General features: G+C 31.7%; 1 protein-coding gene across 3 annotated transcripts in view; it reads left to right on the top strand.

Annotated features, from left to right (window-relative positions):
- The first annotated feature begins 260 nt into the window (after positions 1-260).
- pns (DENN domain containing pinstripe) overlaps positions 261-21,548 on the top strand; it is a 23,689-nt gene continuing 2,401 nt past the window's right edge. The window contains exons 1-20 of one of the 3 annotated variants that reach the window (XM_035884448.2): positions 261-650; positions 13,346-13,455; positions 13,601-13,821; positions 13,943-14,137; positions 14,235-14,706; positions 14,813-14,949; positions 15,040-15,227; positions 15,311-15,698; positions 15,785-15,991; positions 16,254-16,428; positions 16,524-16,788; positions 17,442-17,477; positions 17,829-17,939; positions 18,675-18,939; positions 19,076-19,343; positions 19,444-19,756; positions 19,881-20,057; positions 20,186-20,390; positions 20,526-20,763; positions 20,867-21,548. The exon at positions 20,867-21,548 is cut by the window's right edge and continues 2,401 nt beyond it. In XM_035884448.2, the coding sequence (XP_035740341.1) occupies positions 533-650; positions 13,346-13,455; positions 13,601-13,821; positions 13,943-14,137; positions 14,235-14,706; positions 14,813-14,949; positions 15,040-15,227; positions 15,311-15,698; positions 15,785-15,991; positions 16,254-16,428; positions 16,524-16,788; positions 17,442-17,477; positions 17,829-17,939; positions 18,675-18,939; positions 19,076-19,343; positions 19,444-19,756; positions 19,881-20,057; positions 20,186-20,390; positions 20,526-20,715 (4,041 nt within the window). In that variant the 5' untranslated portion in view covers positions 261-532 and the 3' untranslated portion in view covers positions 20,716-20,763; positions 20,867-21,548. The remainder of the gene's footprint in view (positions 651-13,345; positions 13,456-13,600; positions 13,822-13,942; positions 14,138-14,234; positions 14,707-14,812; positions 14,950-15,039; positions 15,228-15,310; positions 15,699-15,784; positions 15,992-16,253; positions 16,429-16,523; positions 16,789-17,441; positions 17,478-17,828; positions 17,940-18,674; positions 18,940-19,075; positions 19,344-19,443; positions 19,757-19,880; positions 20,058-20,185; positions 20,391-20,525; positions 20,764-20,866) is intronic. The other 2 variants (XM_035884449.2, XM_035884451.2) reach the window with 2 other exon arrangements.

Here is a 21,548-nt window from a genome sequence, read left to right as displayed (position 1 = left end):
ACGTTGCCGTGATCTGTTAGGATACGATGTCAACTTCAGAGCGTACAAGGTAAAGATCAATCTCTGGTAAAATGTAAGACAAAGATAGAGAGAATATGAATGCATCGAGTGCGCGCGCGAGAGAGCAAGAGAGAGAGAGAGAGAAAGAGAGAGAGAAACGAAGCCGAACGAAGGATAGATGGCTAATAGCAGTTGCGCCTCCAAGAGTGGAGGGGATAAAAGTGTAGCGCGAAAGGGGAAGCAATAGGGAGGAAGGCGAGAGAGGGAAAATCTGTCTGACACGGTCGCAGAACCGTGCGTGCCTCCGTGCAGTTCCGTGCTTTTCCGTACGCGTCAAGATCAGCTGTGTGTGTGTGCGTCTCTCTCGAGGCCACGAGTCGAAGAAGAAATGACAGCAGTCAAGAGAACGGCCGCGATGCCCTTTTCGCTCTCGTGAGGGTGGGTAAAGCTTTTCTAATTTCGAGAGAAGGCGGGCCAGACATCTCTGTCACCACCCGCCGTTTTAACTTTGCAATAAGGCTCGATCGAGAGGATGAACGGAAGCCTGGGAATACCTCGAGGACCCGAACAACATCCACAGAGATTCGCCGATTATTTCGTTATATGCGGTCTCGATAAAGATTCGGGCCTCGAACCAGATAAATATTTCGGTGAGTTAAACTTCCTTTTTCTTATTTTTTTCTTTCTTTTCTGTTTTCTTTTCTTTCCCCGATATTGTTATTATACGCAACTTTCTCTATTTTTTCTTCCTTCTTTGTTTTTTTTTTTTTTTTTTTTTTTTTTTTTTATAAATTTCCCATCTATTTGTTTTCCTTTCTTTTTTCTTTCTTTTCTTTTTTCTTTTTTTTCTTTTTTTCTTTTTAACTTTCAATCGTCCCCTCTCAACGAAACGAAGTTCTTCGAGACATCGTCGAACGATCCACTTTTTCTCTATCGCCTTCTTTCTCTTCTAACTTCCCCTCCCTATCTTCTTTCTCTTTCTCTTTTACTTCGACGTATGTGTTCTATAGTCCTCGAACAAAATCCGTCTCGCGAAAGTCGCGTGATTGCGCAACGCGTGATGGAGTCCGCCTGGAGTTATATGGTCGGATTCTAATCACATTGGCGAATGTTTACAATAAATGATGACGTTGGATTTGCTTGAAAGAGGCGTAGAACATTCAGCTGTTTTCGATGAGACAAAGACAGAAAGAAATGAGGAAGAAAAGGTGGTCTCATACTTGAATCGTGATTGAATTGAATTGGTGAGAAGATAGGTGAAAGAGACAGAAAGAAAGAGAGAGAAATGAAAAATGTTATATCTCTTTGTTTTCTTTTTGTTTTTGTTTTTGCTATATTATTAACATTGAAAATACACACGAACGATACACAACACATGATTCTCCAAGGCCAATCTATAAAAAATTAATATATCTCATTGATCCATCGTTATTAATTGCAAACGATGTTTACCAGTCGTTAATATTTATTAAATGTTTTCATGTATTTTTTTCATGCATGAAAACATATAACACCGTCTATTGGAGATTAGAAAAGTATTTTCAACGAGAATTAACAGCGATAATAAAGTTATGAAAGTCATCGATAAATCTGATAAATACGTAAGAGCATTTAAGTGTATGATAATTTTGAAAAAAATTCGTGTCGATCTAATTCGCCTGGAACGCAATAAATGTGCTGTAATTATTCTTTCGAAACCTATTGTGCCATTGTACGATTATGCGTTCTTAGATTTTTTTGGCGGGAAATTAATGCCCTCATTTGAATTATGATCTTCCTTCCCTCCGTTGCTTGTAACATTGTCTCGAATGTAAACTACGTCGTGTTGATACATATTAAATACTTTTTGATATGATCTCTTCTCTCTCTCTCTCTCTCTCTCTCTTGCTCTCTCTCTTTTACTCTCACTCTCTGTAGATTCAAGACAAAATGACGTAATATAGATAATCTACGATAATTGTTAAATAAAATCTAATGCAATATATTCCGTGTCGAGTCAGAAAAGATAACATATTGTTCATTGTTATAATGCAACAAACATACTGATGAATTTATTGATGATACGATTAAAGAGATTTCCGCTTGTCTGATATTCTGATCGCTGGAGCAGGATGATTATGTCGCGTTGATATGCGTGTATACGTTTGTGTCTTATCGGTGATTTTATTGCCTATAGTTTTCGTACACTTCATTACCAATCATTCATTAGACTCGAACGAATTTTCTGCCTCATCGAAAATATACATCGAAGATTAGCGCAAAAATGTATAATTTTGAACAAGCCTATAAATGGAATCACTACCTTTATTTCTATTTATTTTGTTTTCGCTTTCTTCTTTCTTTTTTGTTTTTGTCCCTTTCCCTTTCCACTTCCCCACCTCCTTTAATCAGGACAAAATATGAAAGACAGTGGATTAGATATCTTGCGAATGACGTCAGAGGAATCTCTTTCGTGTATCACGTAAGATGCTTCTTATGATACTACTTCTCTTTTATTATGATATCCTCTCGCTCGATCCCGTTGCTTTTTCTTATTGTCGTCGTCGTCATTTTCATTCTTTCCGTGAAATTCTCAATGTAGACGAACAATGAATGCACAGGAAGCACCAACGGATCTTCCTGAGAAAAAGTACCCGTCGGCTCTCCACATTCGGGACAGTTTTCTGGGAAGAGAGGATCGAAAGGATCGTTTTACATAAAGCGGGACTGCCTCTTTTCCCCTCTTTCCTTTTCTTCTCTTTATCCCACATGAGAAAATCCTCACGTTCAAAAGCGATATCGAGTGTCTTTTCACAAGAGGGTGGAGGAGGAAAAGGAGCAAGAGGAGTCCTCTTTTCGTTTCTAACGAAAAAGCTGTTTCGTATTTCGCGCCACTATGAATAACTCACGCGGGAAGGGGATGACGTAACGATCGCTTTTTGATTGGTTTATATTTGACAACATATTCAACTTATTATATATATATATGTATATATATAGATATATTGAATATTCATATAACCTCGAATATTTCCGTGCTAGTGTAGTATGTGTAAGTGCGCATTACATGTGTTCTAGGTTATATTCATGTGATTAATACTTAATTAAGATCTAAATTCGCAATAAAATTTTTTTCGACGATTTTATTTAAATAACGCATGCGATAAGGTTATAGATATAATTAAATTTAAATATCGTTTGTAAGTGAAATTTCTTATGTTTTTATTTTGGTTGCTTTTTAACAATTTTATATATATATATATATATATATATATATATATATATACAGACATTTACAGACGTAAATATAAGTTGATTCATTGATTATGAGTTCGGTCATTGAACCGAACAAAGGTCGTTTATTTTATATCGTCGAAGAAAGAATAATGATAATAAGAAGAAGAATAGGAATAACAGGAGGAAGAAATTCATGAAAAAGGTTGATAATGAACGTATCCATCGTTAACGTCGAACTTTTTCCTTGACTTTTGATCACTAATCTTTATTTAAATTTTATCCCAAAGAAAAATTATTTTAGTTTGTCACCAACAAAAACTATATATATAAATAACTTTTAGAAATAAGATTCTCTATTTTGCAAGATTTCTTTATGTTTCACTTTGCAAGCGAGAGGATAGAGCTAAAAATAGCACGGGTTATGAGTCGTAGGCGTGAAAAATAGAATGCAGAAGGATTGGCGCCATCGTTGTCTTCTTCGCCTCTTCGTCTTCTTCTCGACATCGTAAGTGCGATGAGGTTTCTTGGTACATATGCGAACGAGTTTCTGAGATTCTAAAGATACTGCTGCGCACTTTTGACCAACAGCCCTGGCAGATGTTCCATACTCGCACATGTAGACACAGACACACACACCATTTTCTTTTTCTTATATGATGGTCCACAAAGAAGACGACCGGTGATCTTATTCATTGATGGTAGAAACTCGAAGAAAGAAAACTTTCTTTTTTGTTCAGCTTTTCTTTTTTTCTTTTTTGTTTGTTTTTTTTGTCCAAGAGGAAAATTATTTTAAATGTTTTTTATATTTTCTTATTATTGGTTTAAACAGGATGACAATGTTATATTGATGACAATGGGAGGATCTTTAATTCTCTATAACTTAATTTTCTTTTGTTTATAAAAGAATTATATAATGTGAAAGTTGTATATAGTTTCGTTATAATAATATGATTATACTATTAGTTACTATATATATATATGTATATATATATATATATATATATATATATATATATTGATGATACACATAGTATATTATTAGAATATTACAATCATACTATAATGATATGTAATATATATTAATAATATATACTATAATACTGCATATTAGTATGTAGTAGACTGTATACTAATAGTATACTGTAGATACTAGAAGTCACTGAAAGAAGTAACTACAAATATACATAACGTTATGGAATTTATATTTTTTTATTTCTTTTTTAAAATATTTATTGATTCTAATGAACGTCACGAAGTCTATCGTGTTTAATCAAGGTAAACGTGAAAGAGTTGAAATAATAAAAGAAAACTGAGAAAGATCGCTTAAAACTGTGGTCGATACTATGAAAGTATTTGGCAGTATTGGTCGATATTGTCAGTGACAAGTTTAATTGGAATATCGGAGAACATTTGTACGGGGAGAACATCTATGATGTTATTCTCTCTATCTCTCTCTTGCTTTCTCTCTTTCTCTCTCTCTGTCTATCTATCTATCTTTCTCTTTCTAGAATGTTTGCTTTTCCTCGGTCATTCGGTATATATATGTGTGTTCACAATTCTATTGGTTCTCGATGGAGGACATCTCTAAAAAAAAAAAAATTCGGTTATGCTTGGTTAGTATTGCTTGTTGAACTGTGAACGATATCGATGGTAGTATATACGTTCACGATATGGACGCGAATTCCTTTTGTTAATATTTTTATTTTTATTTTTTTTTTCTAATTATTTTTTTCTATCCTTTTCCCCTCACCGTCATATCAGTTTTTTGTTATTCTTCGTCGATGTTGTTGAGTGATTTGGTCTATCGATCACTTAGAAATAGAACTATTATTGGCTTGGACCAATAAAGTAATGTCAGAATTTGTTTGTTCTTATAGAAAGGTTTCAAACAATGTTGCATTGTTTGTTTTCTTATTATTAATATGATAATAGTGTGTGTTCGTTCATTGAATTGCGTCGATAAGTAATGTTGGATTATTTTTATCGCTCTTATAATTTTATTTGGATATGAAATATTGAAAAAATTCTAACATGTTAATTAATTGGTAGGCTATTCAATAGAACGAGTCATAGAATATATCATTGTTATATCTCCAATGAAACTGGCGTTTCATTGTGAAAACAATGAAATTAAGGCGTTCTCAATATTTTCATCGGTGTCATCTCCGGTATTTAAGTAGCTTTCTAGTTATTTTAATGACTGCTGATTCTTCTATACTCTCGTCGTTGATTAAGGTCTCTCACAGTTTTCATAATGTGTATTGTATAAAAAACATCGACGAGATCACGCATGCTTGAGAAAAAGGTCAGAGTTTATTTTCACGGTCTGCCTTCTCGTCAACGAAAGAGGGAGAGAAAGAGAGAGAGAGAGACAGAGAGAGAGAGAGAGAGAGAGAGAGAGAGAGAGGGATAGAGAACAAGCTTATACTATCGATGGTCTCTCTTTTTTTCTCTACTATATATTTCTCTTCTTTTTTTTCTTTTTTTCGATAAACGTTTATTTATGTTAAAACATGAGATAGTCTCGATATACATATAATATTGGAACATATACATATATCGACCGATAACAAGTTATTACCTACCATGATTTTTTTTTTTGTTATCTTTAATCTTTTACATATTTTTTTTTTTATCTTCCAATCGCAAGCGCAGCATTCATTGCAAGATCGTAACTGTATTTTATTCAAGCATCTCCCTAATGCAAGAGGAAAATAAGTTTCCCTCATTTTACTTGGCAAGCTTTTTATTCTTTCTACTACCACCATCATCATCATTTTAGTTCACCGATAATTAGATTCTAAGAGGCTTTGAGAGTCCAGAAGAAGTTGTCGGTCTTTCAAAATCCAGTGATACTGTGACCATTATTCGTCCACTTTAACGGCAAATTAGGCTTCCAGTTGAGCACTTTCGTAGATCGATATTCCTTCAAGATATTATAATACTTTACCTAATTTTTTCCCCTTTCTTATTTCTTTTTTTGTAGACTCTTCCGTATATCGTATATCTTTATACTCTCTCTCTCTCTCACTCTTTCATATACACGCATGTACACATAATATAATATATAATTTAGAATATTTTAGAAAGACATATAAAAGATATGTAAAAAAAAAACTTATAAATATTAATTACGTCCTAATATAATTTTGTTTTTTAAAAAAATTTTCTTTTCATATTCATTATGAAATATATCCTGTATGTACATAGATACGATCATAAATCAGACGCGGAAGTATTTAAAGCATAGCGTAAAGCATGGGAACGTAGAATTAAAAGTGGAACGGACCACTTGTCGGCCGTTTACCGCGGATTAAAGTTAAACGTTAGACTCCGCTTTTACCGTCTGAAATCTCTATAGATATATATAAATAGTTCCTACTAGATGTTTAAAACGTCACGCGATTTATATAGAAGTTAATATTTCGTAATAATGATCAGTCAAAATAATATTGAAGAAAGACGAATAAATAATAAAAAAAAAAAGGGGGAGAAGTATATTTACATAGGATAGTATAGAATTTTATGAAGTACCGCCATTGTTCGTTGCGTCACGTGACTTACCGCAGAGTCATGTGATACGTTTACGTATTATTTCCGCGCGATTTTCAAAATGAAATGAATTATATAAAATAATAGAAATTTTGTTTTTTCGTTTTATTTCAGAAAAAAAATGGATCGCAAGAAGTAATCAACTTTTAATATTCTAATCTATTATAGATTGTATTATATCTTTACTGTATATTATTCGCTTTTGTAAGCATATTTCCATTGTTAAATACGCGTATAAGTATAACATCGACTGTGTGCCCCTTCGTGTAGAAATGACCCCGTGTGTAGGATGACATCATACACGTACCAACAACAGGAAGGGGTGAAAGAGGAGGAGTGTAGGAGGGGATAGCTTATTCGAGCAAGACAAACAGCTTATTGCTAACCACGGGAAGAGTTTTAGGCTGGTACGAAATGTTGTTCGATTAGAAGAAAAAAAAAAATGTTATCGATATTAATCATGTTTGATTGTCGAAAGAAGACGAGAGAAAATAAGAGAGTATTTCTTTTCACAACGCGCGCACACACACACACACACAAGGAGTACTATGTATTTCAAAAGGGAAAATTTATTCTTGGAATTTTCTAGATAGTACGGTTCCTTTTCTTTCGATCGTGAAAATGTTCGCCGATCGTTTATGAGAATAATGGATGTGTTTCTTATTTTTTACTATTTCCATATTTTACAACAGGTGTTCCTATCCTATTTTCATGAAGTTCGGTTGATTTTCGGTTTATTGTATTTTCGTTTTGGCTCCTTTTCATATATATTGTACATATTACTTATGTACATATATGAACGAGCAAATGCATGCATGCATGCATACATGTACTCTAATGCATTATTTGCTTATTAAACTTTAAAAGCATCGTGTTTCCTAAGATATTATTTTATAGTTTACGTGATGAAAATAAATAGAAGAAAATAAACGGCTAAAGGGAGAGAGGGATGGGAGGAATAAAAAGGGCGAAAATAAAAAAGAACAATAAGAAAGTGGGGGTGGTTAAGTGGGAGGAGGATAGTCTTTTAAAAAAGAGTATGTTGGGAAGTGTGACGTAGAAATATAGTGTTTTCTTTTGCAAAATGTTTTTCCCATTGAGAGACTTGAATAATTGTTATAGACAGATCTTTCCTTATTTTGCGATTGAAATGAATTTGGAATAATTGAAGAAAGACATATATATATATATATATATATATATATATATATATATATATATATATATATACATATTTAAATATGTATGTATATATATATATATACACATATTTAAATATGTATGTATGTATATATATATATATATACACATCTGTGTAATATCGAAGGATTTTATGTTTGAGATGGTGTCTGGGACTAATTCCAGTTCTTTTTCTTATTTTCTCCCTCTTTACTCTTTTCTCCCTTTTTACATAGAATATATACTGGTATACTCTCTACCCACTTATGTGCATACGAAACGTACTTGTCATGGTCACGTTCGTCGAAAACGTTCGTTATCCGACGCCTCCTTGTGCGTGCAACGCGCTCTCGAATCAATACTTTGAGCTGGCATAGGGTCGCTCGTTCGTTCATCGGCCGTTTATCGTTGCTTTTCCACATCTAAGAGCCCTTTATGCGAACCTTTTCTTCATCCTTTAGAATATCTCTTGGCTACTAAGCCAAGAAACCTTCAGGAAAATCTTCTCTTTCGATTGTACCGTGAGAAAATTTTACTTCGAATGATTTATTTCCTTTTTTTTTCCTCTTTACCTCTATGGTGTCCGCTGGGAAAAGGAATACTTATTCCGAGAAGAAATTAATAAAAGAAGAAAAAGAATTTATATTTCGATCGAAAACTTTTTTTCTTCACCATTTCTTTTTCCAACTTGACTTATATTTATCAGTATTATAAAAAGAATATAAATAAAGTTTTATTCGCTTTGAAATAATTCGTGATGCGATACGATGTTTCCTTTGGGGAACAACTATGGGCGACGGTCGTTTAACTTAACCGGCTGAAGAAATTCTCGTCGCAATTTTGTCCGCTCAATTAAACGCATTGACGACGCTAAGGTCCATAATTTCTTCTCGACGAGGACGCGCGGCATTCAAATTGCCCGCGCTTGGACTCTTAGAACAAAGTAGTAATAAAAGACTATTAATAAAAGAAATAGAAAAAAAAAGAAAAAAGAAAAAAGAAAAAAAAAGAGGAATGATCAGAAATCTTCAAAAAGTTCTTTTTATCGTTCGAGAGAAATTAAATTTTTTAAATTAATAATAAACTATTATACATATATATATATATATATATATATATATATATATATATATATATCGATTTATTAGTAATAGTATTTTATTAAAAAATAAAACATCGAGATTTCGCGGTCGGTGAAATTCGTTCTCCATTTTGTTTTTCTCCTTTCTTCTTTCAAATAAAATAATTCATGAAATTCGCTGCATAATTTTATTCAATCGTGAAGATTATTATCAACATTAATGAATATATGTGTTTTTCTGTACCAGTTACGAGATCCCCAATGAGAGTTTCTCTTTTACTCTCTCCCCCCCCCCCTCTTCCTTTCTCTCTCTTCCTCTCTCTCTCTCTCTCTCTCTCTCTCTCTCTCTCTCTCTCTCTCTCTCTCTCTCTCTCTCTCTCTCTCTCTTCCTCCCTGGTTGTCTCTCTGTTACGTAAATGAGAGCAAAACGATAATTTCGATAACGACCGAGTTAGTTCGCTTCATCCGTTTATCACCGTTTCATCCTGAACACAATTTTCAAACGGAGATTGACCCGAGGAACCGTCGATAACTTCGATTAAAGGTGCTCAATTAGAATTCATCTCGTATAGTGCTCTTTCGATTAGAATTTATGTAAGTACATAGATATATATATACATGAATCAATGAATTATAATAATAGTTCTTTGTTCTTCAATCTTATGAAACAAATTTAAAAAAAAAAAACAAAAAAAGGATATCAGAAATTTGATTTATGATTAGACTTTATTAGTTATATATATATATATATATATATATATATATATATATAACCGAATGAATGCTATACAAAGTTTATATTATTATTTAATATTGTAGAAATTCGTTTTTACTGTCATAGTATATATCATGTAAATATTTACACGTACAAAGAAAAAATAATGTCAGTGTTATCAGTCAGGGATTAATTTTATCAATATTAAAAGAAAATTCTCGTTTAAGCTTAACATTACTGATCCATGACACGGACCTTTAAGGATTACACAAAAATGGACGAAAAAAAGAGATTACGTTCCAATCTTTTTTTTCCTCTTTTCTTTTTTCTTTTTTTTTTTTTTTTTGTGATAACAAAACGCATCGTATCTCACACAAAGACGTCATCCATGCGAGAGGTATAGCTCATTACAGCGAACCGTGCACAAAGACGAGACGCTTCAGCACAGGGGTTTCTTTCATTACGGTTTCCCAGAAACTCAGCATATCTCTCGGTTTGCGATCTCTTCCTTCTCAGTTTACCGACCAGCACACGTGTAGTATTTTTGAAAAAGTAGGCTACTCTAGCAGCAACTCTTCCAATTGCTCCTCTCTCTCTCTCTCTCTCTCTCTCCTCTCTCTCTCTCTCTCTCTTTCTCTCTTTCTTTTAAAAATCTTTTTAAAGGCGCAACAACACGACTGAAGCTTTGAGATTTTCCTCCAAAGTCATCGTAATAAACGAAACTACACACACATATTTACTTTTCACTCACTAAATCGAGAACACTTTTTGACAAAAAAATAGTAACATCTTCGTGAAAGATAACAATAAACCCGTTATATTTTTAACGTTAAAATGAAAACCGTAAAACAGTATTGTTTAATGATACAAACGTGTATTTATAATCTACGAAGTGTAACGATAAAATTATACGAGGAATTGTTTGTTTCTGATCCGTTAATAGAATATTATTCCATGTTGCTATATTTTTTTGTTTTGTTTTATGTATCGTAAAGTAGGAAGATTCATAAATATGTATATATCAGATACTGATATATAATGAAAAGAAAAAAAAATGAGAGAGGGGGAGGTGGAGAGGGAGAGGGAGAAAAGAGCAATGAAATCGAAGAGATATAATCACATCATTGTCTAGAGGAGAGAGGTAGAAAAGAATTTTACCATGAGAATAAAATATTTCTGGGGTTATTTTGTTTGAGGTTAGGTAGGGGAAAGTTGATCCAAGAAGGAAAAACAGTAAGAACAACGATCGTCTTCGTCATCATCATAAAGGGGAGAAAAAGGAAAGGAGAAAGGGAGAGAGAAAGGAAAGGAGAAAGGGAGAGAGAAAGGAAAGGAGAAAGGGAGAAAGAAAAAGAGAAATCGAGGTATCTCTCTCGGAAGCAAAGAGGGGTAACCACCCTCCCTTCTATCGCGAACGATTAACCTCGTATACAGAAGTGCTCTTGTATTCGCCGAGCGCGAGGTACTCTGCGGCAGCTTGGAAGCTTGCCAAGACGTCAACAGTCTCATTCAGGTCGAGCCTCGGGGATATGTACCACGTTCAATAACAACTTGCCGTAGCCCTTACTCCTTAACCACAAACCCCGCGAAATTTGAATATTTCTTTTTTCTTTTCTTTTTTTATTACACAAAATCAACATCGAAAATTTATTTTTTTGTTCACATTTTATACAATCGAATCATTATTTTTATAGGAACATATTTATGTGTCTCTTTTTTTATTATAATGTTCAATGATAACTTACTTTAACTTATCCCTTGCTTCCTAATCACAAAGCCCGCGGAAAATAAATTTTTCTTTATGATCTCTCTCCTTCTTATACTCTCTCCCCTCTCCCCCTCCGCCTTTTCCTCCCTCCATCTCTTTCTCTCTCTCTCTCTCCTCCCCATCCTTGATCCTTAACTGCAAAGCCCGCGAAATTTGAATTGCACTTAATGATACTATTCACTTACTTAACGATCACAAAGCCCGCGTAATTTGAATTTTTTCTTACCGACGAAGTACGTATAATAAATTTTGAATTATTCCATTTTGTTTCTGCTCATTTGAAAATACTATTTCATTCGATGTTCATATCGAAAAATCGAAACATAAATTGTATATTTATGCACACTTTCGGGAATGTAACTGTATCACTTTATCAATATATCTTGTAATAACTCGATATGCTTGCGTTCACGGCAATAACCTATGCATATGTATACGTATATATGTATGTATGGATATATATGACTAAGGCAGCTTTTACTAGACAGTAATTTTCCGGAGTTACGAGGAGAATATTCTCGGATGGTGTACGAGCGTGAGAGTTTATATCTTGGCCGAATGATAATGCGTTAAAGGATATGAAGCTCGAAACGCGAGTATATACATACTTCGATATTAGTCAACGAATTTGTATCCAATCAAAATACATAATATAAGCACGAACGTATGTACATATATCCATTTACACACACATATATATATATATATATATAATATATATAAACAATTTACCCAACTGTAGGAAGTGCCGTGAAGATAATTTCTAATCGATTTGTATTTTGGCGCGAATTGTACAAAACATTTAATTTACTATTTTACTAATGAAGTTGTCTCATTAAGACGTTTGAATATTATTTTTTTTCCTTTCATTAAATTTTAATGGAGAAAAAATTAATGAAAGAAAAAAGAGTAAAGAGAAAAGATAGAGCGAAAGAATGTTGAATAAACTTTTTTTTTGAAATTCAATTGAAATTCAAATATTATTTTTTTTAATAATATTCTTTTATCTCGCGTAGTAATGATTTTGTCTATAGTAGTAATATAGTAATAATGGCGTAATGGTATGCGCATCATAAAGACGAAGGAGAAGTTTCTCGTTTTGTTTGTGTCGGTATTCTAACTTTCGAGATGAAAATAAGGGATGTAAACGAAGCTTGAAAGGAGTATGTTTGTGTATGCGTGTGCGCGCGCATATATATATATATATAGAGAGAGAGAAAGAGATAGAGAGAGAGAAAGAGATAGAGAGATAGAGAGATCACATTCATTTTATTTAAAAACACATTTAAAAATTTTGTAATCGGGTCAGGGTCTCTTCTGACTCGTCATTAAGTAGTAGCTCTTGTCTAGTCAGTGGACCGTTGTTTGCTAAGTGGAAATACTTCGATGCATTTTTTTTCCCTCTCTTGCAGTTTCATCACGTTGTCAATTTTATTTCAAAATTTCAAAGCGATACGCTCGAACCCGATATTTTAACGAGTTTCAGTACGAAAAGAAAAGTCGTATATTATTATCTCATTTTTATTATTATTATTATTTTCATATTATGTATAAAAAAAAGAATTTGTTTGTTATTTCAAGTTGCTTTTTATTTATAAGAATTAGAATGGAAATTAAAAGATTCGTAATAAATATATACGTTTAAATATTATGTGATACGAGTTAAATAAACATTTTATATATATATATATATATATATAAAATATTTTTATTTTAGGTTACTTTTATATATGGCATTTAAAATTAAAAGATACATAAAAAAAACATATGCATCTAAATATTGCTATATACTTCAAATAAATATTATAATAATTGTTTGTTCCTTTTATTGTAGGAGATTCTTTACAATGTACACCTCTGGATCGAGCATACAAGAGCAAAGTTTTAGGACATTATCCGGACTCAGTACCATGGAATCCATTCGACGAGCATGCAGTTTGTATGGTACGTTACATTTTATTTTACAAGAAAAATAATAATGAAGCATTACGAAGAAAATTAATAATAAAATAATAATAATAATAATAATAATAATAATAATAATAATAATAATAATAATAATAATAGTAATATTAATAATTTTTTTTAGCTTTGCCTACCAAGCGGTCTGAGATTTCGAACACAGAAACATTCAGTCGAGCCGACGTTTCATTCGTTTGTCCTGACCAAAGAAGATGGCCACAGGACGTACGGTTTCAGTCTGGTATTCTACGAAGAGTGTCGTAATCGTAAGATATGCGCTGCTATGCAAACGTTGCAAGCGATGCATATCACAGAATTAAGTAGTGGTCAGAACGGTACACCGCCAACGTGAGTTCTTTCATGGTTCATAACATTTCACGGATATTAATAATAAGTATTCGAGAAATTGTAGAATATTAAAAAATAAAAGAAAAAGAAAAAATAAGACAAAAATTATTTTTCATTTCAGGGCGAGAAAAGGTCAGGAGGGACACAATACTAGATCCTTGCCACGTCATTTTAAATTGTCAGCACATTCCCCGAGTGCAGCATTAGCTTATTACGATTCAACCAAAGATAAATTATTAGTGACCAAGTCAATTTCTTTGCTCTGTCAACAGCCCTATCTTCACGCGGCCAGAACGTTCCTGACCAATCTATACAAGTACCTTTTTTTTTCTTTTTTTTTTTTTATATATAATTTCCAATACAATAGTACCATTGAAATGATAATATTAAATTTGTTTAAAAAATTTTTCCAGGTGTGTTCCTAGGCATCCAGGACCTGGCCTTAGTTTAGAATCATACGTGTACAATCTTTTGTACAATGTACCAGTACCATTACCTGGAAAATCATTAAAATTTTTTATACCAAACGATGAGCCAGCTAAAGTTCCCTTAGAATTGGTTATACATCAGCCTATGCCATCGCAAGAATTACCAATGTTGGATTATCCTTTGAAAGATGTATTTACATGGCTGGGAGCCGATTGCGTTATACAGTTGTTCACTTGCGTCCTTTTGGAGAATCAAGTTTTACTCAGAAGTTCGGACTTTAACAAACTGATGGTAGTATCCGAGTGTATAACCGCCCTTTTGTTTCCCTTTTCGTGGCAGCACGTTTACGTACCTATATTGCCAGCCAGTCTACATCATTTCTTAGATGCACCAGTTCCATTTATAATGGGATTGCATGCTCAGAGCGAAGGTGGTGTATTAAAAATTGCTAGCGAAGTGAGTATGAGTTATATGCTTCGCTATAAAACTATTTCTTGTATTTCTCTATTAAAAATGATAAAAGGGAAAAATCACGTGAAAATGATTATTCTTTGATTTACAGGCAAATCTTTGTTATGTAGATATAGATAAGCAAAGTAGCCAATTCCCGGAGGAGTTACCTGTATTCCCACATAAGATGCAGTTTATTGCTGAGATTAGAGCACTTTTAAATAAGTACAAAGTACCACAAACGGGAAAGTACGTCAGTATTTTTCACGTTCGCACTTTTCTATGGTTATTAATAATTAGTCACCGTTTCATATTTTATAAGGATAAAATATTTTATAGGACTGATAATATGTTCATAAACTATGTCAATGGTGACATTATGACTAGCAGCTTGACTCTTCCTGGTTCTGGATTTCACCTTCCACGTAGAAAGCATTCGTTACATGATGTTTTAGATTGGGACAGACCTGATTCCACACCCCAAACAGATGCTTTTCAACGAATTGTTGATATAGTTAAGAGAACAGGTAAAAATAGAATTGAAGTAACTTGATAAATTATCCGCTTTTAACGTACAATATTAATTATATTTCGTTATGTATATTCATAGGTGTAAATGTAGATGATATTGATTCTGTGGATGATACTATTAATGAAAAAATACTCACTCCCCAAGAGGAATATCAAGAAACTCTCATTTTTAATAATGCCATTAGAGAGATTTTTTTGAATCGTTTTGTACAAATGTTTTGTAGTTATGAACATTTTGTTATTCTACCAAGTCAAGATAAAGACGAATGGTTGAATAATAGAGACAGTATGCATGTCTTTGATAAAGCAACATTTTTATCCGATCAACCTGCGCAACATCTACCATTTTTATCAAGGTTTTTAGAAACACAAATGTTTGCTTCCTTGGTTGATAGTAAAGTTATGTCAACGTGGAGCGAACTCGATTATAATATCAAAGTTTTTGACGATAGAATTACATTTTTAAAGTAAGAGTCACCTTTGTCGAAACTTTTCTAATATCTCTTTTGAAATTTATATGGTTAGATTTATATGCGTATTTCGTTCGTTATAGAAAAAAAGTTGGTGAAACTATTATAAGATCGACACGTTACGAGACATGCACGAGCATGACTGAAACACAAAAAGTTTTGGAACAGAGATTAACCAACGTAGATTTTGAAACCAATCCACCAACAGAGATTGTTCCACATAGAGCTGCATATTTCAGGAGTTTTCCTTTACTAGATACGGTCGCGTTAAACAAAGAACCTGCTCAAAGGTAAATTTTACATAAATGAGAATATCACAATTTATGACTACTTCAGTATTAGGTAAATAAGATTATTAATTATCATTGCTTTTATTTTTATGCTATTCCGATAGTATGCTTCGGTAAGAAATTAATTTTATAAGTGTATGTAATATTTTTTATTCGATACACACGTCTTTATAAGAATCTATTTTGTCATCGTTTCTTTTCTTTTTTATATTTAACATTTGTATTATAAATGTGATTAATTTAGAAACACTTTTATCTGCAGTAGTAGAAAAGGACAGACACAGTGGAAATATAAAATGAAATCTATGGAGTCAAATGGTAAAACAGCGGTACCTCAAGAATCTCAATCTCCACGACCACAAACAAAGCTCTCTGCGGATATGAGTCCAGCACTAATAGCGCAAGCCAATTGGACTTTCGTTGAAAAATTGCTTAAGGTAAAAAAAAAAAAATATACCATTTGTTACCCACAATACCAGTTAAGATTATCTTATATACTTATATATATATATTACCTTGCGTTGATGATAAGGATTGTAAATCTAAAACCAAAAGAATGTTAGTCGAAAAAATGGGCTCTGAAGCTGTTGCCCTTGGGCATGCGAGTGAATCTCTCTCTGACGTGGAAGAAAATACATTAGTAGCTAGCCTCTGTGATTTATTGGAAAGGATATGGAGTCATGGATTACAAAATAAACAGGGCAAAAGTGCTCTTTGGTCTCATCTTACAATGTATCAGGAATTGGAGGAATGTAATGTTACAACTAAAACTATAGATCCCAATTTTCTTTCTCCCGGTGAGTTATGCCTGATTTATAAATATTTATCGAACTAATTTATTTTGTAAATAACCAAAAACTTTGAAACTGTTTATTTTATATTATAATACCAATGCTGTTAAATATAAACTTTCTTTATATTTATCAGTGATGCTTGTATTAACATATTGTCGGAATAATATTTGTCAGGTTTTCAGATATATTAAATTTAATTTGTGAAAGTAAACTATTACTAATTGAAATTTATAAACTGTGATTACTTAACGATACTCTCATGGATCAAAATATGTTTATTTATGTAGCTGCATCACTGATGCTTATATATACAGCTATAATGTGTTCGCACCATTATTACTGTGCACAAAGGGTGTCGATAACTGAAAATAATCTATGTGATTTGTTTGGGAGCTATATTATATTTAGATTGCTTTCAAAATATACATTTACATATATATATATATATATATATATATATATATATATTATATATATACATCTACATATATATATATGTATATTATATATATATATATATATATAGTTATGGCACCCTTATCTGTGATACGCTTAATGTTACGAAAGTGTTAATAAACAATATGAACACTTTTTTTTTTAAATAATTATATTATTTTATAAATTTTGCTGAATTTTATAATGTTCCGGAAATGCAGCCTTAGCGTGGTGCGTGCTGCGGAAACGTCTCGATTGTACGTGTCCAAAACTTATTTAAGATAAACTATTAAAGTAGAGATTAGTTTCTCATTCGTAGATACCCTGCACTATTAGTTGTAAGTGATTTATCAAAGAATACTTCTTATAGCTGTCGTTTCTTTCATTATACTCTTCAAATTAGCACACATTTTGATTCTTTTTCTTTTTTTTTTTTATCTTCTTTTTTTTTTCGTGCAACCGATGAATTTCCGCTTATACAAAATCAATGTTTTATTCCTCGAGATATTTTTTTCAATTAATTTACCAGCAGCTTCTTACTTTTTGTATTTCGCTATGTTTTCCTTTTTATTTTTTTTTTTTATCTAATTTTAATTTTATTTTATCAGTACCCAAGAAATCGCCAAATAAACTTTTTGGGTTACCGGATCGTTTAATCGCATCCTTAAAGAGCAGAAATATTTTTGAGATTGCTTCCTATATCAAGGAGAATTTTAATGGTAAGCCTTGTTATTGGCTTGCCGTAAAGAATATTCGAGTTTGACTAACAATACTAATTATCCTTTTTAATTTAATTATTTTCAGACGATATATCTTTCCTTTCTAAAATATTTGTTATTTAATAATTTTGTTAAATGTATATATATATATATATATATATATATATATATATATATATATATATTTTTTTTTTGTTCTTGTTGATGCATGTTCTTTTTTAATTGCCATTGTGATTTTAAAGCGTATGTGCTATTCTTAAGCTATCATTTATTTATCATTCGTTAGCTGTATACTTTATTAGCTTATCCTTTTACGTATAGCTTGTCGTGTCGTGTATCATTTTAAAAAGTAATAGTGTTTTATATATTAGTTGCAGCATGATGTTTCTGTATCCTGTATTCATTAAATTATTTTTTTTTTTATCGATCAATATATAAAGTCTTTGTCCCATGAGGCGCATGTTGCTTGTAAATTATATTCCTACAATACATCTATGATTAAGATTAAAATTAACACATCACCTTATATAATGGAATAGTAATAAAAGTAATGTAGTTTTTAAAAAAGGAGTGCTGGTTTCATTTTTTGTTTTAAGAATAATCATGTTTCTTTCTTTTTTCTATTTTTTTTTCTATTTTTTTTTCTATTTTTTTTTTCAATTTTTTTTGTTCTTTGTGCCATTTTTATATCTACACTTATATATATAGTAACAGAAATTTATTAATAATTGTTAGATTTATCAAAACTGGCATTGGAGACTGATGTCTCTCCAACAAGAGGAACGGATAAGCACAAATCTCCTGGGGAAAGAAGAGCTATTGGACCGGAGCATTTGCGACCTTTACCTGAATCATTGACTTTTGATATTCGAAATATCCAAGCAATGACAGATATTAAAACGCACATTGGATATGCCAGAGCATGGGTGAGATTAGCATTAGAAAAGAAGTTATTATCTCGACATTTAAAAACACTCCTATCTGATACAGCGCTTTTAAGGTATGTTGTTTACAAATAATTCGGAAAAAAATATATATATGTATATATATGTATATATGTGTGTGTGTAAATTATTTTTATTAATTTTCATCGTAATCTTTTTTTATTATTATTATTTTTTTTTTTTTTTTTTAAGGAGTCAATATAAACGATCAGCATTTTTACGCTGTGAGGAAGAAAAGGAACAGTTTTTATATCATTTATTGACGTTAAATGCGGTCGATTATTTTTGCTTTACAAATAATTATCCTACTACTAAGTTACCATATAGGGTTGTAATATTTCCAAGTCGTAAGGCAAGCGCAGCTACAACTTCTGCCAATAGTTGGATCGCTATATCTGGTACATTGTGCGAGACTAATCCTGTTCCAATTCCTAAAGCAGCTCTAGAATTTGTATTTCACGTAGGTAACACTTGGCAATAATTTTGATAATTTATAATAATATATACGTACATATATATGGATGTATGTAGTTTATATATTTTATTAATTTATGTTTTAGCATAAAAATTTAGGTGTCCTATCGACTTTGCGGATTGGTCATGACAATACTGGTCTTTCTCCTAAATGGATGGTAGAACACGTTGTGGTAAGAAACGAAGTTACAGGGCATACATTTAAATTCCCTTGTGGGCGATGGCTTGGTAAGGGCATAGACGATGGATCTACTGAAAGATTGCTAGTAGGTGCTTTAGTACCAAGTAGTATTGATAATGAAGAATTGGTAGAATCGTGTTCGACTCCTCCAAGATGTAGATCTCCAAGTATACCCAGACGACCTATACTATCCGAAGTTGAATTGCAACATATGCTTGGTAAGCACAAGTGAACGTATATCTCCCACAAATGAAGAAAAAAAGATTTTTTTTTTCCTCTATAATAAAATGTATAAATAAATTAAACTGCAAAATATATTTATTTTAAAAAATATTATTTTAGGAGAAGCTGTAAATGCGATTGTCAAATATTATTACAGAAGAGAGTGCCAAGATAGTTCTCTAACTGCCTTACTTTGTGGGGAGGGTGGACTCGTACCTTCCCTTGAACAAATCTTTTTATTCGGTTTTAAAAATCAAAGAATATTTGGTAGAAATTTTTATGTTTGGGACTATCTTTGTAAGTTGATTTCTTTTCTTTTCTTTTTCTTCCTTTCTTTTGTTGTTGTTATTGTTATTGTTATTATTGTTCTTGAAATAAGTATTTCACGATTAATGTAATAATTGTTAATTCAATTGAAATTGTAGTACGAGTAAAAGAAAACTTTGAGATATCTTTATTAGAAGAAATGGACGAATACTCACAGAGATTAAATAGGAGTAGAAAAATACAGAGTAATCAGAGGTTTACTATCTTGAGATGTTACAGTCATCTTATTGATCAGATTAATATATTTAGTCAAACTTTAGGAAAAGACGGAAAGTTTCAGTTGTTCATTTGTTTGGCAGCAAGGTATAGATGAATCTTATATAAATTACATAGGATATATATATATATACAATTTTTTTTTCTTTTTTATTTTTTTTTTTTATAAATAGATATTATTTTAATAATTATTATTTTATTTGACCTCTAATATTATTTTAGAGAGCAATTGCTTCATCCAATGTTATGTCCGATGAGCGAGGCACGTTCTACGTCGGATATGTACGAGGAGAATTCGTTTTTGAGAAATCCTAATCTCTTGACGTTTCTTATACATATTCTTGAACCGCTTAGCGACTTCCACATTGTTCTTGAGAAAAGTTTGACTCATGGAATCTCTAGTATATGTTAATCTGTTGTACATTCCGTGTGTATTTTGGATGAAAGCTTCATAAAAACGGTGAGAATGAATTATTATATATTAATCAACATTTGTTTTTTATTTTTGTTTTGTTTTGTTTTTGTTTTAAACAAAATAATTTCACATTTCCTTATTTCTACAGGCTGAACCAAATGTGACACGATGTTATTGCATTCATTTTATACACTGTTAAAGTCGAAAGACGATAGGGAGACACCGGTGTTAGAGTATAGGATTTGGTGAAATAATTTGCAAAGATGCAAAGAATTTTATTATTACAATATTATATATATAAAATTGAATATTAAAAAAAAAAAAATGAAAAAAAAAAAGAAAGAAAGAACAAATCGAAGACTGTTACCGGTGAATGTAAAATAGAAATTTTTAGACGAGAAATTATTAAGAAGTGAGAAAGAGAGAGAGAGAGAGAAAGATGCATGCTATTTACCGAATGTAAGATTCGAAGAGAGCATGAACTTTCTTATGCTATTTTCAATGCTCGTATTATTCATGACAAGTGATATCTAGTTAACTTTTACTCAACTCCTTTTACTGCAGTTATTATTAATGGGGATATATGAATGAACCTTTCTCTAAATCATCATACGTACGAACGAACTATGAACCAAAGATTTTAATCCTATTAATTTATTAATATAATTAATGCCGTGTATATTATTGCCATTATTTAAACAAAATTATAATCTACTTTTTTTTTTTTTTTTTTTGTCTTTTTAATCCATGTAAAATAATCAAGTGCTGTAAAAATATTTGGATGACATTTGTATAGTATCACGTCGGAGTATCTTGTGTTATTATATTTT

The sequence above is a fragment of the Vespa mandarinia genome, chromosome 15, assembly GCF_050613455.1.
Source record: "Vespa mandarinia isolate Hongniang chromosome 15, ASM5061345v1, whole genome shotgun sequence".
In the NCBI taxonomy this organism is placed as follows: domain Eukaryota; kingdom Metazoa; phylum Arthropoda; class Insecta; order Hymenoptera; family Vespidae; genus Vespa; species Vespa mandarinia.
Note: the sequence above shows the minus strand (reverse complement) of the source record. Positions and strands in the feature narration are given on the sequence as shown.